Source organism: Dermochelys coriacea, chromosome 14 (assembly GCF_009764565.3).
Source record: "Dermochelys coriacea isolate rDerCor1 chromosome 14, rDerCor1.pri.v4, whole genome shotgun sequence".
In the NCBI taxonomy this organism is placed as follows: Eukaryota; Metazoa; Chordata; order Testudines; family Dermochelyidae; genus Dermochelys; species Dermochelys coriacea.
The window spans coordinates 2683106-2706484 of NC_050081.1; the positions used below are offsets into that span (position 1 = coordinate 2683106).

The window sequence follows — 23379 nt, forward strand, 5'->3', positions numbered from 1 at the left end:
GATTATTGCATGCAGCAACTTACAAGCATTTCATAAAGTCCAAACACATTATTATAAGTTCAGTACCCATCTTAACCATACTAAGCCCTGCTCTATGTTACAAACTTGCATTGGAATGACTTCGTTGCTCAGGGGAGGGCTTCTCCCACCAACATAGTTCCTGCCTCTCAGGGAGGTGGAGTACCTACACCGATGGGAGCAGTTCTCCCATTGGCATAGGTAGCGTCTTCACTAAGCACTGCAGTGGCACCTCTGCAGTGCTGTAAGTGTAGACAAGCCCCAACACACTGGTGAAACACTGCTTTACAGCAAGGAATTTGTCTGTTCCTGGCTGAGGCCTAAAGCCTTGGCAAGTGCTGGCACCTGGTTTGCCAGCATCACACAGGGACCATCTTTTTGTTCTCTGTACACCGCTTAGCACAATAGGATCCTGGTCCATGAATGGGGCTTTTAGGCACTACAATAACATAAATAAAAATAATGAAAGCCCAGCAGCAGCAAAGGTGCTAAGTAACTATCTAGGGGGCACGAGGCCACAGCTTCTTGTTTGTGTCTAGATTGGCCCTGGAGCCTCCTTAAAATGCTTGTGTGGAAAGAGAGCAAAGTTGAACCAAAATAACTAAATGGATTTTAATTCACATCTTTTCTTATTTCCATGTAAGGCTGTGTTATTCCAAAATAGGAATGGCATAGAATGGCTCAGAAATGTAAAACCCAATTAGTTATTTTTCAGTTCAGCACACCCTAGAGAGGCAGAAGGCTTCTGGTTAAGAGGAGGTACACAAGGGAGTTCCTTTGAATAACGCTCTACAGTCAGTATTGACGTTTCCACACATCACCTCTCTCCATGTGCCACCATGAGCTCAGGTTGTGAGAGTGAGGAAAGGGGATTTCCTTTTGAGAGTATTCACAGGTGAGCAGACAAAGTCCAGGCATCAAAATCAAATGGTGAGGATGAAATAAACTCAGAAGGGATTGTATAAATCATTGAAAGCCTATAAACTTGAGCATACTCTTGATTTTCTAGCCTTGCAGCTCTGTGTATGTGGAAAGAAGGCTGGAGTGGGAAACCTTTTCTGTCTCCCCTCCACCCACTTTCCACCTTAGTTGGCTCTGTGGGGTTTGTTGATTCAGATACAAAATACGTGCGTTCGCTCATACCTCAAGAATGGCTTTATTCTTTTCATCCCAGGGAAGAGAAAACAGCACGTGCTCGCCAGCTCACTCCCTCCCATTCGTTCCCCCCACTGCTTTCCCCAGGACTCCCAAAACAAAATGAAAAATTTCAAATATCATAACCTGAAAGAACAGGAGCTTGGCCTCTCAAGGCCTCCACTCTGCCTTTTAATAAAACTGACACTTTCCCTGGCAATAAGTAAGCAATCTAGATAAGAGAGGTGGGGGCTAAAGGGGGATGCAGCAATTGAAATCTCAAGGTGTTAAAGTTAGCAGCCAGGGGAGGGGCTGCTGGATTCCAAGAAGAGGTATACAGGAGTTTGTCAGCTGTGCTGTGGGAGAAGGCTGCAGCAGAAAGACTGCCAGCCCTAATACAGAGCTGGCCAACAGGGAACAGGTGCTGAGATCAAAGTCAGAGAGGACTAGCATGGGAATAGGAAGGTAAAAGTGAAACCCCAAATCTCTCTTGAGGGTTGGTATCCTCTCCTTTGAGGGTGGAGAAATAGAGAGAAGCACCTTAGGTAAGGACACTTCCTTTATGGAAATAAAGTAATTGGAGAAGCTGCTAACTCCAGGACAAGGGTTTTGGATGTTTTAAATTAAATTCCCAGAGTCACAGATACTCTTCCTTTTCTTCTTGTGTCACTGGAGGAAGTGCTTGGCATGGAATGAGCGTCACTTAAATATACATTTTAGGAATAAATGAAGAATGAGGTAATGCAGTCCTCTCATTGCTTACCCGGGAGGACCCCTGTTCAAAAGATCAGCAGGGTGTCTCTGAGATGCTTTTGTATTGTGGTCCATACAGGCATTTGCAAAGTCATCAAAATGCCAAGTACAGGTTGGCCACATTCTAGAGATGATAAAAATAAGTGCACACACTTGGAATGAATCTGCTTTCAATGCCAGGGTTATTTATTGAAATTTATACAGGGAACTATCCCGTTGAGATATATATCTGATTTTCAGGGGGAATCCTGCAGGGAACAGCCATAGAAAGTTACAGCATCAAGAACAGTTGTTGTTATGCATTGTCTGTATACCTTTTCGTATCATGCGGAACTGCTAGCCCTTGTGTTAGCTAAAACCCCTTTCAAAATTGTTTTCTTGAGTTGTGGAAGACTTGATGTGTTTTATCATTCAAGAATGTAGGAAAGATGTGGTCTCAAGAAACGATGTTGTTAAAGGAGCTGTACTGTCCAGGATCATGGTCCTAAAATTGACAGGTTTTTAAAAATTCCATAGATTCAGTTACCAGATTTCCCTATGAGTGCCGGTGTATTGCACCATTCCCTGCTTTGTCTGCCTCATGCTGGTGAGCAGGCAGTAATGTGGGGAAATCCGTATGAGAGAATCCATCTCTACGGCTCACTTAGAGTGAAGGAGTTGTGTACTCTTTCAATATGCTGCCTTCTCATTGGAGCAAAGCACTGGCTTAGCAGAGTGATTGCCCAACATGCTCGAACCTGTAGGCCAAAACACAGCTGATAGACCTTGCTGTAAGCCCTACCATCCTGGAGATGGGTCCCTTTTAATTTAAAAAGGAAACATTAGTGAACACTGAGTGCCAGAGCAAGGCCATGCTACTGTGCTATATCAGTGCAGCTGCACTGCTGTAGCGTGTCTGGTGAAGATGCACTATGTAGATGGGAGAGCATCTCCTGCTGACACAGTGCGGTGTGGACACTGCTTTAAGTCAATGTAACGTATGTCACGCAGGGAGGTGTCGTTTTCACACCCCAGAGCAACATAAGTTGCATTGACTTAAACAGTAGTGTAGACCAGCCCCCACTTCTGTTTTTCATACCAATGGTGCCAGGAATTTAAGATGTTAACCTGAGCCAATAATGTACCAGGTTTCTATTCCCGAAACACTAAAAACCTCTGCCTGCTTTAATAAACATAAACTTGCCCTATAATTGATAACATGTAGGAGTAACTTCACTGTGTGTATTGTGGAGCTATCTTGTGATTAATATTTCACAGGCAAAAGAAGCCTTCTTTTTTACATACTTGTGAATAATTTAGATTTATATGAAAAGTTGCCAGTTCTTTTGCTCTTTTTCAACACAAGCTAAGCTTCTTATTTGGAGTTTTCTAGTAACATAGTTATTTGTTCCTTATAGCACATCTCATCAAAAGGGTTTGAAAATGTATCGTATAAGCCTCTTGTTTCTCACCAGTTGCTCTTGTCATCTGCTGTAGCCCACTGAGGCTGAAAGCTGAGGTTTCCTGGGATGTCATTCATGCCTGGAATTCAGCACACGTGCAGCCACTGGTGGCGAGAGGTTGAACAGTTGGCAGGTTGTGGGGTATTAAAAGTCTCTCATTAAGGAGAATGCCATGAATTTTTTCTCTCTTGTGCCTGGGTTGTTTGGGGTAATATGAGAACCACAGGGCCCCCCTTGGAGCAATGTGTGTCGGATGAGGTCAAAATTGTATTTCACATTTTGTCGAGGAAGGTTCCTAAGAAGGGCGCGCTAGAGAGAAGGTCATTAAAGCTATGGCTATTGAAATCTGAGATGCAGCCCGTCCAGTCTTCGGAAACAGAGGTGTTCAGATACTACAATGATGGAGCCCATCAAAGCATTAGTGGATAGTGGGGGATAGAGTGCACACCCACAGGACCATGCATTTGGGGGTCGGCCACATTAAATGGATTAAAAACTGCCTAGCTGGTGGGTCTCAAAATGTCACTTTAAACAGGGAATCGTCATGGAGTGGATGTGTTGCCAGTGGGGTCCTGCAAGGATCGGTTCTTGGCCCTGTACTATTTAACATCTTTATCAATGACCTGAAAGAAAACATAAAATCATCATTGATAGAGCTTGCAGATGATGCACAAAAATTGGGGAGTGGAAAATAATGAAGAGGACAGGTCTCCGATTGAGAGTGATCTAGATCTAAACTGGGCACAAGCAAACTATGGGTTTTTTTAAGACGGTTAAATGTCAATGTATACATCTGGGAACGAAGAGTGCTGGCCATCCTGACAGGCTGGGAGACTCTATCCTGGGAAACAGTGACTGAAAAAAATGTGGGGGTTGTGGTGGATAATCAGCTGAATGTGAGCTCTCCGAGTGATACTGTGACCGAAAGAGACAGTGTGACCCTGGGGTACGTAAACAGGAGACTCTTGAGGAGGAGCAAAGAGGCTATTTTACCTCTGTATTGGGCACTGGTGTGACCGCTGCTGGAATCCTGTGTCCAGTTCTGGAGCCCGCAATTCAAGAAGGATGCTCATAAATTGGAGAGGGCTCAGAGAAGAGCCACGAGAATGATTAAAGGATTCGAAAGCCTGCCTCATAGTGATAGATGCAAGGAACTCAATCTATTTAGCTTAACAAAGAGAAAGTTAAGAGGTGACTTGATTACAGTCTATGAGTACCTACCTGGGGAACAAATATTTGACAACGGGCTGAGAAATGTATAACACAATCCAATGGCTAGAAGCCAAAGCTAGACAAATTCAGACTGGAAATAAGCTTTAATTTTTTAACAGCGGGGATAAATAACCATTGGAACAATTTACCACGGGCTGTGGTGAATCTTCCATCGCTGACAATTTTTAAATCAAGATTGGATGTTTTTCTGACATCTGCTCTAGGAATTATTTTGGGGACGTTCTCTATCCTGTGTTATACAGGAGTTCAGACTAGATGATCATGTTTCCTCTGGCCTTAGAATCTATGACCTGTAAGTCAGTCCACCCACTCCTACACACCTTTCCCCAATTTGAACTTTAGTTTTGTTGGGCACTGAAGAAAGGGAAGTCCCTTCTGCAAGATGCAGTCTCTCCACGTGTTCCCCAGCTGGAGGGGACTCCTACATATGTGAAGTATCCTCTTCAAAATTAAATTTCCATCCCTCTTCCTTTCCAAAAGTGGAATCTCTCTCAGCACCCTTCTTTGGTGCGACTTCTCGCTCTTTCCAACTTGTAAAATCTCTCATGATGAGAAACCTCCACCTTTGTAAGAAACAAAATTTTCCCCTTACCCTCCTGAAGATCCCAATGAAAGGAACAAATTTCCCATGGCTACCCTAGAACAAACTTATTAATCATTGGCACCAACAATACCAGCCAAAATCCTACGACTCATGTTCTCCTTATCCCTCCCAGTGGAGGAAAATCTGCAGATTCCAGTTGGTTTAGGGATTATTGCTGCTGACCAAACTGAAGAAGATAATTGTCTTCAAACTGGGGAACATGAATGGAAATTTGGGAGCTTTAAAACTGCCTAATAGAGCCTTGCCGATTTAACTCCATCAGTGATGTAATGGTCGTATCCATCTCAGGCCTGCCAGGTTTATCTTGTCACATGGACCATAAAGAAGATGACAAATGAAAACATTTTGGAGATGCTTATAAACTGAACCACTGCCTGCTTGTTTGCTTGGCATGTCTAGCAGCCCTCAGAGTGTCTGGGCAATCCAAAGTAACAGTCAGTTTGACTCACAAGATAAAGATGTGAGCTGTCAGCTTAACTGTGGGTCCTGAATTTCATGTAATAAGATGAGACCATCAATGTCACTGTCTTCTAATCCTGCAGTACGAGGTGGGATCAGGAGAGGGCTCGGTGGTGCTTTTCCAGAAGGGGAAGTAGGTAGCAAATTAGGTCTGCATCTGCACAAAACACTGTAATCCCATTGTCCTCAAAGCAGGCTTACTATTCATTAGGGTGCTTCCACTTCTGTGCTTTATGCCCTGTCCAATTCTGGCAGCCTAACCTCTTTCCTTGCGGTGGCAGTTAGGATGTTTACTTTGCTAAATGGTGTCAGTGGGCCTCTAATGGCAACCAAAGCATTGCAAGGTATTTAAATTCCTGCTAGTGCCAATTTTGAAGAGCAAGATCGGAAAAAAAAACCCCACTGAATCCCTTTTAGAGAAGGCACCTCTGTGTGTCTCTTTGGGATCTTTCTAGCATTAGAATCTTTCACAAAAGGTCCTGATGGAAACAAGAAAAATGAGGCTGCAATCCTAATCTATTACAAGGTTAGTGTCTGACTCTTGTGATTCTTCTGCTGTAATATACCCACCTTGTGTTTGGCACCATGTTCTAATCTGGACTATGAGAGCACCAGTGCAAAGCTGCTTGTGAAAAGAGAGGAGACACTAGATGATATCTTGGTTTGTATAAAAGAGAACTTGTGCATGTAAGAGAATGCAAACATCTGTGCAATGAAATTCATTTCAGGTTTCCTTGCCCTGGGATTTTTTTTCATTTCTGTATGTTCATATGCATAGAAATCTCCCTGAGAAACCCACAGAACCAGGTCAGTCAGTCTCCCAGCAGAGGAAGCAAAAGATAATTGGTATATGGCTTTCTGCTCAAAGCAGAATGTTTAGGCACTGTGCAGGCAGCTTGTAGCTAGTGTAAAGAAGACCATTCTAATTAAATGTATGGGAATTCTTCCTTGGAGATTACCCTACCAATTAGGAGTTTGCAGAGCCTGCTATTTCCCAAGTCCAAAGTAGCTACCTTTTTCTGCCATTAGTATGTTGTGTACTTACGCACTGTTGACTCTCTCTATGGCTTTTACCGCTTAATCCTCTCAATGGGAGAAGGGGTGAAAGACAGTAATTTGTTGATTAGAAATTGCGATTCTTTGCCACAGCAAAGATCACTGCTTCATATAGTTGGCCAACATGTCTGTATCAGATGCTTCATGGTAAGGTAAAGCCCTTGTAATGCTCCAGTACCATGGGAGGAAATTTCTCCTAGACACCTGCTGGCAATCAGTTTATGCCCCGAAGCATGAGGATTGAGAGCCCTTGTACGTGTATTCTAGCTAGTGTAACTGCAGAATGTTTTCCTTATCCATACACATCACTTTTTTTGAGTCTTACTGAGCTATTTAAATCAATATCTTGCAGCAGCAAATTCCACAGCTTCACCATTCCTTGTGTAAAAACATGTCCTCTTAATCACATGCAATATTTCGATTTGAGTGGGGATAAGAAATCCTGGCAATCCATGGATTCCACAGTCCTTTGAAAGCAGTGCTGTCGCCCTGCTGGGTGCCCTAACTCATGCCACTCCAGTCCACTCAAGACGCTCTTTAGCCTAGTCTTTTTATAGGGTGATGAATAATATATGGCTCCATCGTCCTGCAGAGGGCTGGTTCCATTTTCCTGTAGAGGCCATCTGGACCTTTTGGAGCATCTGCCAGAAGGGAACTTGGCTGAGCAGAGAGATTCGCCTTCCAGGTCAAGGGGGGAGCAAGTGTCTTCTATTGCACGCCTAGTCCAGTGAGTGAGGGACGTCACTTAGAACTCGAACAGCTGGTTTGGCCCAATTTTGAGTGAGTGTGTGTGTGATTTTAAGATTTTCCTAGCTATACTAAAAAGTGTCAGATCACAAAACTTGGTCTTTGGCTCTGTCAAACTCTGTGTTTATGTGAAGAATAATTTCCATGTCCTGTGTTATTTCTCAGGAGCAGGGATGGTAGTGGACTGGGAACAAGAGACTGGGCTTCTCATGACATCAGGAGATGTGCGGATTATCCGGATCTGGGACACTGATCGAGAAATGAAAGTACAGGTAACAGCTGCATGTTTGCCCCTTTAACCCTTTTGCTGCTACTGGAGCTTATAGATCTCCTAGCTGACACCCGGGAATTAGGCCCCAGGGAGCGTATTTCCAGGACACATATCATACAGCAGTTTAACAAACACAGTTCAGAGGTTCTCAAACTGTGGTCTCCGACGAGCAGACTTGTCACATGATGCTGGCTCTCGTCCTTTTCAGCTGCAAAATCCCATTACAAGACAGCTAAAAATACTCTAGTACTTTCCTAACATTACAGTGCTTTTCCCTGTAGGAAATTGCTGTAGCTCTGATGAATGTTGTGCAATTGCATTTGGGAGAGGAGGGGACCAGGCAGTCACGAATGGGAGGTCAGGTGTCTGATACGGTCTCCCTGTTGCAGTATAGTCCTGCTATAGAACACCTTGAGAGGGTAAAGTGCAGTGATGAAGAGGGTGAGGTGCCCCTCACACCTGGTAGCTTCAGCTCCTAGAATTCTCTTGAAATTATACAGGGTTAATCCTTAAAACACTGTCCATTTTCCTTCCCACCTGCCCTCTAAGGCCCGATTCAGGAAAGTATCCTTATTCAGTAAGCATGTATTGAAGCGCTTTCATGGATTCCAAGGCCAGAAGGGACCACTTTGATCATCTATTCCAGGGCTTCTCAAACTTCTTTGCACCACGATCCCCTTCTGACAACAAAAATTGCTACACAACGCCAGGCAGGGGGCCAGCGCCAAAGTCAGAGCCCCACCGCTCTTGGTGTGTGTGTGTGGGGGGGGCAAATCCAAATCCCAAGGGCTTCAGCCCGAGGCGGGGGCCTCTAACCTGAGCTGCCCCCACACTCAGGGCATAAGCCTTTGGGCTTTGGCCCCAGTCAGTGGGGCTCAGACTTTGGCCCTGGGCCCCAGCAAGGCTAATGCCAGCCCTTGGTGACCCTGTTAAAACGGGGTCCCAACCACTGATCTAGTCTGAACTCCTGTGTAACACAGGCCACAGAATGTCCCCAAAATAAATATTTTTTAGAAAAATATCCAATCTTGATTTAAAAATTGTCAGCAATAGAAAATCCATCACGACTCTTGGTGAATTGTTCCATTGGTTATTTATTTTCACCATTACACCTTATTTTCAGTCTGAATTTTTCCAATTTCAATTTCCAGCCATTGGATCATGAAATCCCTTTCTGTGCTAGATTAAAGAGCCCATTATTAAATATTTTTCTCCCATGTAGATACTTATAGACTGTAATCAAATCACCCCTTAACCTTCTCTTTAAGCCAAATAGATTGAGCTCTTTGAGTTTGTCACTGTAAGGCAGGTTTTCTAATCCTTTAATCATTCTCGTGGCTCTTCTCTGAACCCTCCCCAATTTATCAGGGCTTTTCTGAACCAGGGCTTGAATGCTTAGGATGACATCTATCTGAGACATTATCTGATCTCACACCAGTATGGCTGAGATCAGAATCTGGCCCAGTACTGTGTGACCACAGACTATAAAGCATTGAAAGTGCCCACTGCTTCTGCAGGTGGCTGCGCAGCACCAACCATCTCTTAGACCAGTGATTCTCAGCCAGGGACACGTACCACTGGGGGTATGCAGAGGTCTTCCAGGGGGCACATCAACTCATTTTATTCGCCTAGTTTTACAACAGGCGCTAGAGCCCTGCAGCAGGGTTGGGATCCCACAAGCCCTGCAAGACCCATTGCGATAACAGCAGGAGAGGGATAAAAATCCAACAATCAATGTGGGAGCGCTTGGGAGTGAGTATTGCGGGGCATAACGGGAGCAGGGTTTAAAAAATAGTCCTACTGCACTGCAAACACCATGAACACTCTGGCCAGCAGCCACCGCTCTCCAGCTGCCTGGGTATGAAGGCAGCACCGCCGCCAGCAGCAGCTCAGAAGGGTGTCACGGAATGGTATTGCCATTCTTACTTCTGTTGTCAGAGCTGGGCAGCTGGAGAGTTTTTAACTGAGGTGAAGCTTGGGGTACACAAGACAAATCAGACCTGAAAGGGGTGCAGTAGTCAGGGAAGGTTGAGAAGACGGTTTCCTTTCAGATCTATGGGGCTCTGCTGAACTTGCCCTTCAGGATTCAAAGCACTTACCATTACTTTCATAACAATCAAATGCTTCCCATCTTCAAAATGCTCCTGCACCAAAGCACATATATTTCCATTTAAAATAAATGAGGACAAAAACTGTCAGCTTGCATGTCAACTGTGATCCAATTAAAATGCTGTTTAGGTAGTGTAAGGAGAAGCAGCAGATCTGCAAGAATAAAGTCACCATGCAGGGGGAAATGAAGACTAGTCTCCAGAGCTTTTAGAAATTAATTACCTCTTGATGAACATTAATTATGACACTTCTGACCCTGCAATGCAGCATAATTAAGCCTATGCTAATCTTAATTATTTTCAAATATTATTTTATCTGTGTAAATCAGAAATCAGTAGGGTGAAAATATTTTAAATTAGAATCGTTAATGATTGTATTGAGAGTATCTAAAAGCATTCGATTTTTTTTTTTTCTAATTGTGCAAATTGGTTTTGTTGAGATCCTGATGATCAAAACTTCCACAGTCACTCTACAAAGCTGAGATTCGGCACTGAGAGCTAATAAAGATGCCTTCCCACCCTTTTAACCTCTGCGAGAATACCTTTGGGGGCATATTGCATATAGTGGCGGAGCAAGTACTTTCTTTCCACACCAGCTGCATGTTCCTGCCACAGAGAATAAAACCCAGAAGTGGATCTTATGGAGTTAGAATAACAGTGTAAAAACAGCCCCCAAAGTTAGGTGTCTCCACTAAACAGTTAATTCAGCAGAGGCTGCAAACGACAGCTAGAGAAGGTGAATGCGCACAGGAACAAAACCAGGATTCAGGTGTGAAATTAGCTAATGCAATTCCAAAGTGCCTCTTCAATTGTTACCCTTGCTTGAAAATGTTGCTACGTTTTAGCTGTTTAATTCTTCTTCACGGTTGTATACCTATTATTCTAACTGATTCCTTTGTTTGTGGCAGATTAAGAGGGCAAAGCTACAGCATTAGAATAATAGTGTAAGGTGTATTTCCACTAATATCATCCTGGTGCTTTACATTCTTATTCTCCAGATCAGTACTTTTAAAAAGGTATGCAGTCTCTGGCTTCTGCTGATACCCCAAAAGTACAGACTCTTTTATCCTAGTGCAGGGAAGTGGGAGAGAGAACTGCTGGGTTCTAGGCTTGGCTTGGCACTGTTGCACTCTGTTACCGTACACAAGTCACTTAATGAGACAAGAAATCATCAGATACTCGCACTCAAACTGAAATTTAAATTCCGCCTTTTCTCTGTAATACCCTGGGAACAACAATACTCTGTAATACAGTGGGAATAACACTGTAAACAGCAAGTCACTTAATGACATGATGCCTTAACTTATCCATCTGTAAAATGGGAGTAATAATTCCCAGCCTTACAGCGGGGTTGTAAAGGGTTTTGAGATCCACTGATGAGAGGTGTAAGAGAGATTTTATTCTTTCCACAGGACAAAGAGGGTTTCAGAACTAATGGCAGATTAAGTGCTCACATGGTATATATTATGGTATAAAATAGAAACCTGTGAAACGAAAAGACCTCCTGTTGTACCAAAGCTTTTCTTAACAGGTCTGTTACTTCTAGTTGCTCTCCATTGCCAAGGTATCTGCTCTTCCAGGAAATAGATTTTGGGTTGATGCATGGAAATGTCTCCTGCTTAACAGATCTATTCTTTGATCAGATCAAGTGTCCTACTGCCTTTCAGTACTCTGGAAGTTTATTCCTTTCTCACAGGCACGTTTAAACTGCCTTGCAATATTTGTGGTTTGGTTTGGTGCACAGAGTTATACTCTGCAGGTCCGTTCCTTTAACAGGAGTTTGAAGATGCTTCTGCCAATAACGTGCTCTATCTCCCCTTTTCATGTAGGTTTGGTTTCTTTTTTACATCTGACTTAGCTGCAAGCTATTTATTTTCAGCGAGTGTGTGTCTCTTCAGTGGCTCATCTCCTCCTGCTTTTTTAACCGAGGTTTTATTATCCACCTTGCCTTTCTGGCAGCATTTACAACCAACAGAAGCTGAAGATGGATTATGGAAAGAATTCCTTGTGAATATTCAGTTTAACTAATTAGATGTTTTTAGGAGGAGAATAACAATGATTCTTCCTTTCTGAAATGGACTTTCTCCTTTATTTTGGTGTTTAAAGTTTAATTATTCCCAAAAGCTGATCTTTGAACAGAGCTTGTTGTGCTGCCACAAAGGAAACCCACATGTGTGTCTCGCTGCCCAGGCTGAGCTTTGAGGATTGAGGGAGTGACTCATTCAGGCTGCAGGGACAGTCCTGATTCAGTGACCCCATACTCACCGCTCACTGATTCCTGTAATTGCCTTGACAACAGCCTGGCAGAAAGCTAGCCATCCTGGGGTATGTCTACACAGCGTTTTGGAGCGAGCGTCTTCACCCAGATTTGCAGACTTTGAGTTAGCAGGGCTTGCGCAAGCACTCTAAAAATAAGAGTGTGACAGCTCTTTGAAGTTGTTACTCTGGTTCTGAAGCCCACCCACTTCCCTAGGCTTCAGAGCCTGAGCTCCAGCTCAAGCCATAACTTCAAAGTGCTGTCTACACAGCTGCTTTTAAAGCGCCAGTGAAAGTCCCGCTAGCCCAAGTCCCGAGCTTGGAGGCTCCTTCTGAAATGCTGTGTAGACATATTCCTTTGTCCCAGCTGGAGGTTCAGTTCTGCCCCCATGTGAGTGCAGAACTGCAGGGTTAATAACCTTACAGGGGAGGGAGAATGTGTGAAAATCACAATTTAAATTGATTTGTGATCAGGGTAAAGGAGAGAGGAGATTCCTTGAAACACGTAGGCGAGCCTGGGTCCAGGAGAAGGCCCTTTTGAAGGTAGCTAATGGGGACATCTACACTGCAATAAAAGACCCGCAGCATGGTCATGGTTGGCTCAGGTCAGCGGACTCAGGCTAATGGGGCTCGGGCTGCAGGGCTAAAAATTGCAGTGTAGACATTCAGGCACAGGCTGGAGCCCAGGTTCTGAGACTCTCTGAGGGGGGTGGGTCTCAGAGCCTGGGCGCCAGCCTGAGCCCAAATGTCTATACTGCAATTTTTAGCCCTTCAGCCTGAGTCCCGCGAGCCAAGTCATTTGACCCGGGCTCTGAGATTCGGTGCCACGGGTTTTTTATTGCCGTGTAGATGTATTTGATGTTTCCTATTTTGGGCTGTGGAGGCCCTTTACGCTTTCAGCCTGGTTTGTGTGTGTGCTTTGTCCCTAGGATATCCCCACAGGAGCTGACAGTTGTGTGACCAGCCTGTCGTGTGACTCTCACCGCTCATTGATCGTGGCAGGGCTCGGTGATGGCTCCATCCGTGTCTATGACAGGAGGATGGCTCTGAGTGAATGGTAATGAACTGCAGCATTCCCTTTAGCCCACTGCAATTCCCCTGACTGGCAAATGATCTCCTCCCTGAATCTTACTAGTCTCTTGTCGCAAAGGCTCCACATTCACAGTGCACTTACCAGGTGTCACACTGGCTTCAGTAACTAGAATGCATCACTGAAAGAATTCATAATGTTTCAGTGAGCCCTTTATAGCCTTTGTTATAGTACCTGTGTGCCCAGTCCCACTCATTAATATTGTCCCACCTCAGCATCCTTGCCTGTTGGTTCAGGGATTTTCTCAGCTGACTCAGAGCTCTGTGGTACTTCCCTGCCTAGTGACATGTTGTGCATTATTAGGCCCTCAGATTTGCTATCAAAGGCTAGAGGTGTGAGGAGGAATGGCCCTTTTCTTCACCTCCGTGATTTCAACCAGCAGGACTCAGAAGGTCCCGAGCTGCAGCTGCAGATATTAGAGGAGCTCACTCTGCCTCCTCAGATTTCCTCTGTCTTCCTTCCAAAAAGTTTCCCATTTCTCTGCTTGCTCCTCAGCCGCGTCATGACCTACCGGGAGCATACGGCCTGGGTCGTGAAAGCATATTTGCAGAAATATCCTGAAGGCAACATCATGAGTGTCAGGTAAAAGGGTCTTGAATATTGGAGACATTTTTCTCTTCCTTTAAAAATTGGTCACTGGTATGTCAACACCAAAGAAGGTAAAGCTCTACACCTTGGCATTTCAGCTCAGCAGTTAACCCCTGCTCCAAAACTTGATGAGGGAAGGGAAGGAGAAGGAAAGAAACCTGTAGCCTACCTGGAAGTGAATGGGGGGGTTCAAGGAGACATTGAATGCTCTGTTTCTGCTTCCTGGTTGCAAATGGCCTTGTGGGGGTCCTAGGTGAGAGGACGTAAGAAGGGAGGATGTTCACTCTGCATCCTCTGGTCATATTGCTGTGCTGGATTACTTCACCATATAGCAATTTTCTACACATAAAGATATTTCTGCGGCTCAGTAAATACTGTGTGGAGAGCAGCAGATATTTATTTGCCTGTTAAAGGGACAGCAGAATACAATTTACAGTCACAAAGATGCAGTTTGTCCACAGAGATGCTCTTCTTCCTTGTTTACAGAATGAAAACAGAACCTAATTCTCCAGGACATAATGCTTTCCGGAGGCAGGGAATAGAGTGGCAAAATTTATCACAATTTTTAGAAAGGGGCTTAGATGGTACAGCTGCCAGATTTATAGTTCTCCTGTGTTAGAGTTTTTAATCTTCCTCATAATCTCCCTCAGCAATCCCAGGGAGCCAGGTCGGCATCACTGCCTTGCATGCCTCACTTCCTCTCCACCACATCCTCCTCAGCAGTGTCAGAAAGACAGGAGAAAATATCTGGTCCTCCATCCCAAAGCAACTGCACTGTGGTCAAACAAGCCATCCTGCATTTCATTTCCTCTCCAGAAAGGAATGCCTTTGGGCTAGGAATAACTTCAGTATCCATGAAGAGTGGCTTTTATAAAAGAATTCTCACCAGCAACTGGTTCCAGTATAACTATTTCCTGAAATGCCTCAGACATTTGTGTTGCCAACTCCACATAGCAGGAAGTCACCCCCCCCCACACACACACACACGAGTATAGTCTCACTCACACACACACACACAGGCGAGTATAGTCACAAAATCATTCACAAGCATTTCAATAGTGTTAATAAAATCCATTCCATGCTCTTACTACATTTTATTGCACGCCAGGAGCAACTACACCAGTACACCGTCGTCATCAGGAGGGTGCCCTCTGCTCATTGGGTAGGAAACTGCAGCCTTCTGCTCACTGGGAAAGGTGTTCTGTACACTGCAGCCCAGTATGGCTGGGGTTGGTTAATTTCAGCTGAGCCTCCCTTTCTTGCCAGCCTGGATTTGAGTCGGCAGGTTAGCGAAAGGGAGGTTCCCAGAGCTGGGGGGAAGAGGGCATTCGCTTGGCCTGAGCTTGGTGCTGCAGAGAGTCAAGAAAGTAGATTTAAAAACAAAAATCCGCTAGCTGGACCCCTTCCCCGCACTTCCAGGGTTTGATTTCTGAAAAGAGCTGGGCAGCTAACCCCAGGCCAAGCTAGGGGAAGGAGTAAAGAGGAATTGAAATCAAGCTAGCTCCGCCTTTGATCCTGTAGTAAGGGCTTCATCCCTGGAGGCACGGGCCCCCCTCTCCATTGGGGCCATGGCCCTTTTTCATCCCACCCCACCTTCCGTCCGTACGGCTCTCCTTGCTAGCTAACCTGCCTCCCCCGCCCACCCCGCTTCATTAGCCATCTTATCCTGCATCACAGGTTGTGCTGCTTACTACAGAGCAGCGAGAAAGAACATTTGGATAAAAACAAGCCCTGGCAAAGCAAAGTGCTGCTCTCTCCAACATGCGCCTGGCTTTAGCAAAGTATTTAATTAGCCTCCACAGACTTCATTTCTTCACCTGCAGATTATAGCGATCTCCGCACAAGCAGCCCTGGAATGCGATTCCTTCCGAGGACATGCTCAATTCAGAAGTAATGACATTGACTTGGTGTGCAACACAATGTAGTAAAAAGAGCATGGAATGGATTTTATTAACACTCTTGAGCTGTTCGTGAATGATTTTGTTACTATACATATTGGTGACATCTTTCTCTGAATGGTACTGTGATTGTCAGTGACAGTCGCTAGATTTATCACTGGTCACTTGGACACTTATTTTCTCACTAGGGAAACCAAAAAGTCACTAAATCTAGTGACAAAGTCGCTAAGTTGGCAATGCTGGCAATAATTACCCAGCGAAATCCTAGAGGACCCTCATCTGGATCAAAAAGCATGAGAGAATGAGTTTATAACCTAGAATTGACCATTGTAACCAGATCACCAGGGGAAGCTCACTCATATGGCTAAATGGTTCATGACACCTAGACTGGATAGTCATGTGGTCCTTTGTCCAGCCATTTTGATCTCACTGCTAATGCCATGATTAGATTGTCCTAGTATCTAGTAGCCCTTTAAGGATTCTTATTCCAAAATCTCAGCCTTACAGATTCATAGAGCATTGCAAGAGGTAGGCCCAGCTAGCTGTGCCTTAGACTCACTTCCTAATTGTGCTTAATTGTGGGGAAAATATGTCAATTGTGGGGAGGGGGTGGGGAACAGCATGTCAGGTACAGAGAGCCACCTGTGCCTATAAAGTAATCTAGCTTTAGTAACCCCTCTGCTTAAGGAATAATCAGCAACCGAGTTTTTAAATTTTCATCTGATCTCAAAATCCCATTGTTTGGGGCTGGGCTAGTTCTTTGAAACACTCCAGCCCCCGCTTGTGCAGACTGATCTTTCTATGAAGGTTCAGTCATCTTTACATAAGCTCCACAGTTCAGAAACAGCCCAATGTCTTTCTAATTACTGCTGCTTCAGGATCGCTGTCTCTATTGATTATCACTGGGCCTCTCAGCAGCATTAGACCCAGTGGAGTCTGACATCCTCATACTAGTTAGAACCTGCTATTATTCAGTTTAAATCTTGTTTATCTCATCCCCTGGTGTCTGTTTCATTGGGTCAGAGCAGCCATGAATCTTTCCCTTGTTGCTGCCTTACCTGTTGGCCGTATCTAGGGCCAGTTCTGTTCTACACTGGTAGCTTTGCCTGGATCAATCCTTAGAAGATACAAGCTGTTAATCAGCATTTGCTGACATCTGCTCCAAAGGGTACTGTGAACAGCAGGGACTTATGGACCAGAGTCCAAATAACTGGCAGAATGGGCAGTTCCATAGGAGCCCCTTAGATTACTGCCTGCTTCTGGAATGTAGCAGTCACACTGGACAGAGGAAAAGGAACTGGGGCCTCATACACTTGTTGTACTGTGTGCGACATACCAATGAAAGCACTTTTGTCATGTCGATGGGGGTGGGGTAAGATGATAGTCACTCTTTGGGACAGTGAACATTCTTTCCTTCCTGTGTGTGCACAGCATCTAGCCTACTGTGGATCCTACTGGAAACAAATTATGCTGGGGTGGATACAGTCACAATGCTGGACGTAGATGGGGAGAGGTGGTACTGGGCTGAATCTCTCCTCGGGTGTAGTCCTCCTGTCAGCGCCATAACCAGGGCAGTGCAGCTGCTCAGGGCACAAAGCCGCAGGGGCAGAGAAATGACAGAATAAAACTGTAGGCGGCGCAAGTAGGCTTGCTTGCCCCGGGCGCTAAAATGCCCAGTTACGGCTCTGCCGTGCATAATGGTGGTCTGTTCACAGGCAAGTGAATGGCCTTTTCTCTGGGGCTTTTGAGGCTGAACTTCCAGTGGGACAGAGTCTAATGCTGTGAATCTCCTCTGTTGATAGTGTGAATGGAGATGTCCGTTTCTTCGACCCCAGGATGCCAGAGTCTGTGAAGGTCCTTCAGATAGTCAAAGGACTGACCGCCCTGGACATTCACCCACAGGCCAATCTGTTTGCGTGGTAGGTTCTGACCCCATTCCGCCTCCTCTGTGGAACAAAGAGAGATGAAATCCATCATTACAAATACCATTCATGTCTCTTTTTCCCCTTTGCTATGACCAGTGCCACTTCATTCCCATGTGTGCAGTTCAGGTATTTTAACCCTTTTGTGTGTTCTTGAAACCTTTGCACTGGTGACTCAGATTGATGGTGGAGGGTGTTGCCAGTTCTCAGTGAGTCAGACTCCCTACCCAAAGGCAGCAGGTGTATGGCGGGGCTGAGAGGAGGGCCCCAGCATCCACTTCACGATCATGGTGCCATGGTAGCTGTGGGAGAACCACCTTAGGTGAACATGCACTTTCATTGGCTCTATATATTTTACATCTTGAATTTACAGCAGAACGGGTAGATGCTCAGTTCGAGCCTGTCTATAAATCTCTCTGTGCTGAGGCTGCTGCAGCATGGATTAAAACCAATCTCTTTGCTTATAAGAACGCATGGTGCACACTTTTGCTTTATAAATGACTCCTGTCTCCATAGCCAAGCAGTAGTGAGTAGAAAACCCTTTATGTAGAAATGAAGAGTATTGTCAGAATGTGGTGAGTACATGGTGATCTCTCTTCCTTCCAGTGGCTCAATGAATCAGTTCACTGCAATCTACAATGGGAATGGAGAGTTGATCAACAATATCAAATACTATGATGGATTTATGGGACAGAGAGTCGGAGCCATCAGCTGCCTGGCTTTCCATCCTCATTGGGTCTGTATTTTCTTTTTAACTTTGGAATTTTTTTTGTAGTTCTGAGTAAATTTCTATGAAAAAGGGGCTGGTCACAACGACTAAAGACCTCCCCTTGTACAGGAGGCTGCTGCACAGTCTTGCCCAACACAAGTGCACCTTAGTCCCTAACCTGCAACCTAGCTGCTTCCGTCCAGGAAGCCACCCTGCTCTGTCAGTGCATTGCAATCCTATCCCAACAGCAGTGCATGCTGTTCCAGAGCCGAATCTGTGCAAATACAGCCAGTTGCACCAAAGTGCAAAGTGTGCACCATTAAGGTGCAGAAATGCCCACTAAGGGCTAGAACAGGATTCCAAACTTCGGAGCCATTTTTGCTCACTGGTTGCCTGCCCATTTTTTCACTTTGCTCTGGAACTGCCTTTTGATTTAGCTTTTCGCTCCTGGCAGCTTATGCCAGAGCTGTTCTGTAAGGTGTTTTAGCCTAGGACTCAACTGAGCACCACCATCCCGCTCTACGGGAGCCAGCCCTCTCCACCAGCACACACACATGAGACAAGCCAAAATTTAGCCCAGCTTCCGGAGCACCTCTTTATTCTGTTGCTCTTCCTCTGAAAATGATGCCATCACCAAATGCCTCAGAAGTGGCTTTTGGCTCAACAGTGTAGACCGAACCTACCTTACCACCATATACTACTCCAGGTGTGCAAGGGACTGTGCGGTAAAAAAAATCTGCTGAAAATATAAGAGTTTCTGCACAATCCAAAGGCATGAGTTCTTAAAATTCAGAACAAAACAGGGTGGAGAGAGGTCTTGCAATGGGAATGTGTCACAGAGCAGGTGGCTCTGCACTAGTCTTTAGAAAGAGGGTGTCTGGCAGTTCAATTAGGAGGTGTCGCACATTTGCAGTATGGCCTGAGACAGCTGGAGATGGGAATAGGTGAGGAGGAGGGAGATGGAAGGAGTAGCAGAAAGTAGCTGGATGGGGAATAGGGAGCAGGTGAAGGTTAAATGGGGCAGTCATGTTGGAACCTTGAAGGTCAGGGCATAAGTGGTTTACATTTAATGAAAAAGGACAGTGGCATTTGATGAAGGGCCTGAAGCCATGGAGAGGGCAGTGAGAGGAAGGAGAGCTATGATGTGACTTGCTTTGCCCTCCGATCTGGGGGCGGGGTGGGGGGGACTTGGGTGGTGGTTTCTCTGGATTGCTGGTGGGGGTTATGTGCATTTTACATCCTGAGGAGGAAGGCAATAAAGGGGAGCTTGTGCATCTCAGTCTGCTGCTCCTTTGCCTTGGGAAATCACCCTGCAAGAAGTCAAACACCTAATGAAAGATTTGCTGCCCTTGGGTTTGGGGGCTGGGAAGAGGGGGTTAGCAAGTCTGAAAATTTTGTCTCCTTTAAAATAAGCAAACAAAGAAACCCTCTAATCCTGGTCTCTTTGAAGCCTGGAATTGCTCCTGGGGTTCTCGATAGACAGTGTGCTAGTTTTCAATCCAGGGGATTGTTTGTAACAAACACATTTCTGATCATTTAGAAGAATTATAGTAGAAGTTGGCAGCTAATGGCCACCATAATTTTTTCCTTCAGCTGAAACAGTGGCATACAATGACATGTAACCTGGGACAGGTAGAGGAAACAGTCTGTTGTAGCTACCATGGCAAACCCAGCTAGGAGTTCCCTAGCATCTGACCAGCATTGCTCAGAATACTGAGACTCACCACCGGGGCTGATTTGTATCTTGTAGCCCAAGTTGCTTTGCCCCTTTCTTTTCTTTTTCCCTCCCCCCATGACTCCTGCATATTTCACTTGTTTGCTCTCCATCCCACAGCCTCACCTGGCAGTTGGAAGCAATGACTACTACATCTCAGTGTATTCGGTGGAGAAGCGGATCAGATAACAGCAGCCTCACTGGAGAAAGGGAGAGTCCCAGCGGGCAGGGCCATGTCTCACCTGTAATGTAGATAGAGAAACGATCGACGTGAATGTTTAGTGTTGGCGGCTGCTGCTGCCACCCATAACCTGAACATTTTTTTTTCTTCTGACTCGGCTACTGATGATTTGGAGAGGTGGAAAGAGACAATCTCCTATTTTCTTGTCAGTCATAACCTCTAAAAACTACAGAAAAGGAACATTTCTTTTTTGTTTTCAATGGTTGCTTCTGTTACAAACATGGTTCCAAGGCTCCAAAGGACTGGATGAGACAATACCTTTGTGAGGGGCTTTTTATTTCAGTCTTTGTTCCTTTGTTTCATGGGGGTCTAGGTAACTTAAGGAATGAAGTCAGGACTCACCTACAGCTCCATGCTTTCTCACCCGACCAAGTGACCCCTCTGTTACGTATCCTGTGCCAAAGAGCAGCCCCTCTGGCAGGCAACAGGATCCCAGCTGGCTGCCTGCAGAATATCACACCTAGTCTTGAGCAATCTGTGTATATCAGAGAGAAGGGAGATAGGAAATCATCTGCTGTGCTTGCTGGCCTCCCTCTCTCGTGTTCCTTCTCCAGTGGAAGTACAGACAGAGCGAGCAGACAAGCATGCAAGGCAGCGAGGAGGAAGAGGGAAGGGGGTTGCAGGTGAGGAGAATAGGAGCAGTGTGGAACGCTAACAGGCCATAAAGCTCTGCATCCAGATAGAGGAGAACCAAGAAAATGAGCAACATCCTCTGTGCCCTAAGGAAATTGGATCGTCACTGATGTCACTACTTTCTGTTCATGGGCACCTACGTATGTCAGTGCAGGTGAATGGGGTGAAAGACTTTGTCTTATTCACTCCATTGTTTCAGGAGTCACTGTCCCTTTGCCCACAGTACCCCCCCCCCCCCCAAAGCACATGAGATGTTCTGACAACTGCAGACAGAGAGGGCTTGTTGTAGCCCTGCCTTAAACCAGAGGCTTTCCTTTTGCTCAGATGCTAATATTCGGCTAGCAAATGGACGTGCACATTTTCTCATAAGAAATTTGCATGCACCTTGGTCTATATGCATCTGGGCATATTTGTACCTGTCTGTATGAACCGAGGCAGATACGCATTGCATTGGCATGTCCTTGTGTGTCAACGCATCTGGGCATCCATGTGTATGTTCTGATCACAAGAGAATCACTGCCATCCTGGAGAGAGAGGAGCCAACAGCAGATCCTTCTGCCTTGTGCAAGACCATCTTGTCCCCAATCTCTAGGGAAAGCTAATACCGTCTCCCGCTCCTTCATGCCTGTTGGTATTGAAGACTCCTATCCCTTGGAATCCATAATGTGTCTGGAGATTGATTTGGGGAAGGAGGTTGCAAAGCTGAAGGGAGCATTTCCCTAGTAAAGTACTGTCTAGATGTGAATCTGCTGGGCGGGAAGAACAAAACCCTGTAAAGTAACAATGATGATGCTAAGCTATCCAAACCTAGGAAAACACTCTCCATTCTGGTTCTGGCATCACCGTTACTCACAGGCCAGCAGAAGTACCTAAGTCAATGACAGTAGTGTTAATGAGAAAAGAAATAAAGAACATTGTTGCCTTTTGTTGTGGGCAGTAGCTTCACCTCCCCCACTGAACTCAGGTGGGGATGGCTGACCCTGTCGCTGCACATAACATGCCAGAGCATTTTGCTTCTGGAGATGTTCATTCAGCATTCATGCAGCCTGAATGCAGCCAGGCAATGCCATGGCATCAGAATCACCCAGGATCCTATTGTGCCCTGCCATTAAAAGTCAAATAGTAAAACACTGCTGTCTGCAAATCTCAAAGTATTCCTGTTGCAAGGTGGCTTGAGCTGAGGGGACTGAGGCAGGTACCCCAGCTGGGGCACTCCCCCCACTCACAAGCACAACTGCAGTCTTCTGTACCCTAGGGTGATCTACGGGCCACCTCACAGGATGCTGAATCGAAAGCGATGGGAGGAAATCTGGAGGAGCTGCTGTTTTACCTAAAACTCTGTGTTTTTCTAATATGTGGACTACCAAAAGTTAGTGATGAGCTTAAAAAAAAATTGCCTCTCTTGGTGGGCCGTTGAGCTGCTGTTATACACAGATTTACTTGCCCCAGTGTCTGTTGCAGTGGTACCAGTCTCGACCCTCTGATTACCATGCCTGTCCCTCTGCGTATGGCTCTGAGCTCAGGGAATGGCCAAGGACAGGCTTGCTGGCCAGCATTGAGACAGAGGTTGGGATTTGCAGATAACTGACTAACATGCACTATTTACAAACACCGTAGATTTTTAACCGCAATCAGTGGATTTATTTAAAGAACAAGCGATACCTGGCAAAATGCAAAGGTGCATTGTGGGAAGCTGTTTTGTCTTCATACCAGCATTCCCTGCGCGCCCTCGCAGGGAGTGCAGCCAGGAGTGTGGTTTTTAACTGACTCAGCCTGTTGAGCTTTCATCTAAGCGTGTGTGCGTGTCTGGGCTCTGTTTTCACAGGTCTGATGCAAAAATTCAATCATGAAGTTTAACCAAGGCTCTGGAGAGCATCCTACCTAAAAGTTCACTTATCTCTATTTATTTTACAAAAATAAAAAAGATATTAAAAAAAACAAAACTGAGATTGTAATGTGAGAGTAAAATAAATACAAACAATAAATTGTTAATAAAGTATAAATGCAGAAAGCCTGTGGTCAGGTACTTTGATTGTTATGAACGGGAGGAGTTAGTGTTGCCTAGTCTTGAGAGCAGGAAAAGGAGCTGTGTAGGGTGGGGGGGAAATCAGAAGAATGTAGGGCTGGAAGGGACCTCAATATGTCATCTAGTCCAGTCCCTGCACTGAGGCAGAATTAAATATTATCTAGACTATCCCTGATAGGTGCTTGTCTAACCTATTGTTAAAAATCTCCAGTGACAGAGAACCCATAACCTCACTAGGTAATTTGTTTCAGTGCTTAACCACCCTGACACTTGGGAAGTTTTTCCTAATGTCCAACCTAAACTGCCCTTGCTGAAATTTGTCTGTTGTTTCTTGTCCTGTCCTCAATGGTTAAGGAGAACAATATATCACTATCCTCTTCATAACAACCTTTTACGTACTTGAAGACTATTATCATGTCCCGCCTCAGCCTTGTCTTCTCCATAGTAAAAAAAACCATTTTTTCAATCTTTCCTCGT

The 23379-nt window shown here is 45.2% G+C and overlaps 1 protein-coding gene across 7 annotated transcripts in view; it reads left to right on the top strand.

Moving 5' to 3' along the window:
* RPTOR (regulatory associated protein of MTOR complex 1) overlaps positions 1-22887 on the top strand; it is a 323167-nt gene extending 300280 nt beyond the window's left edge. For 4 of the 7 annotated variants that reach the window (XM_043496352.1, XM_043496353.1, XM_038371215.2 and 1 more), the window contains 7 exons: positions 7612-7718; positions 13011-13138; positions 13667-13753; positions 17460-17576; positions 17679-17708; positions 18186-18315; positions 20123-22887. In XM_043496352.1, coding sequence (XP_043352287.1) covers positions 7612-7718; positions 13011-13138; positions 13667-13753; positions 17460-17576; positions 17679-17708; positions 18186-18315; positions 20123-20191 — 668 coding nt within the window. In that variant the 3' untranslated portion in view covers positions 20192-22887. The remainder of the gene's footprint in view (positions 1-7611; positions 7719-13010; positions 13139-13666; positions 13754-17459; positions 17577-17678; positions 17709-18185; positions 18316-20122) is intronic. The other 3 variants (XM_038371219.2, XM_043496354.1, XM_038371218.2) reach the window with 1 other exon arrangement.
* Positions 22888-23379: the final 492 nt, after the last annotated feature.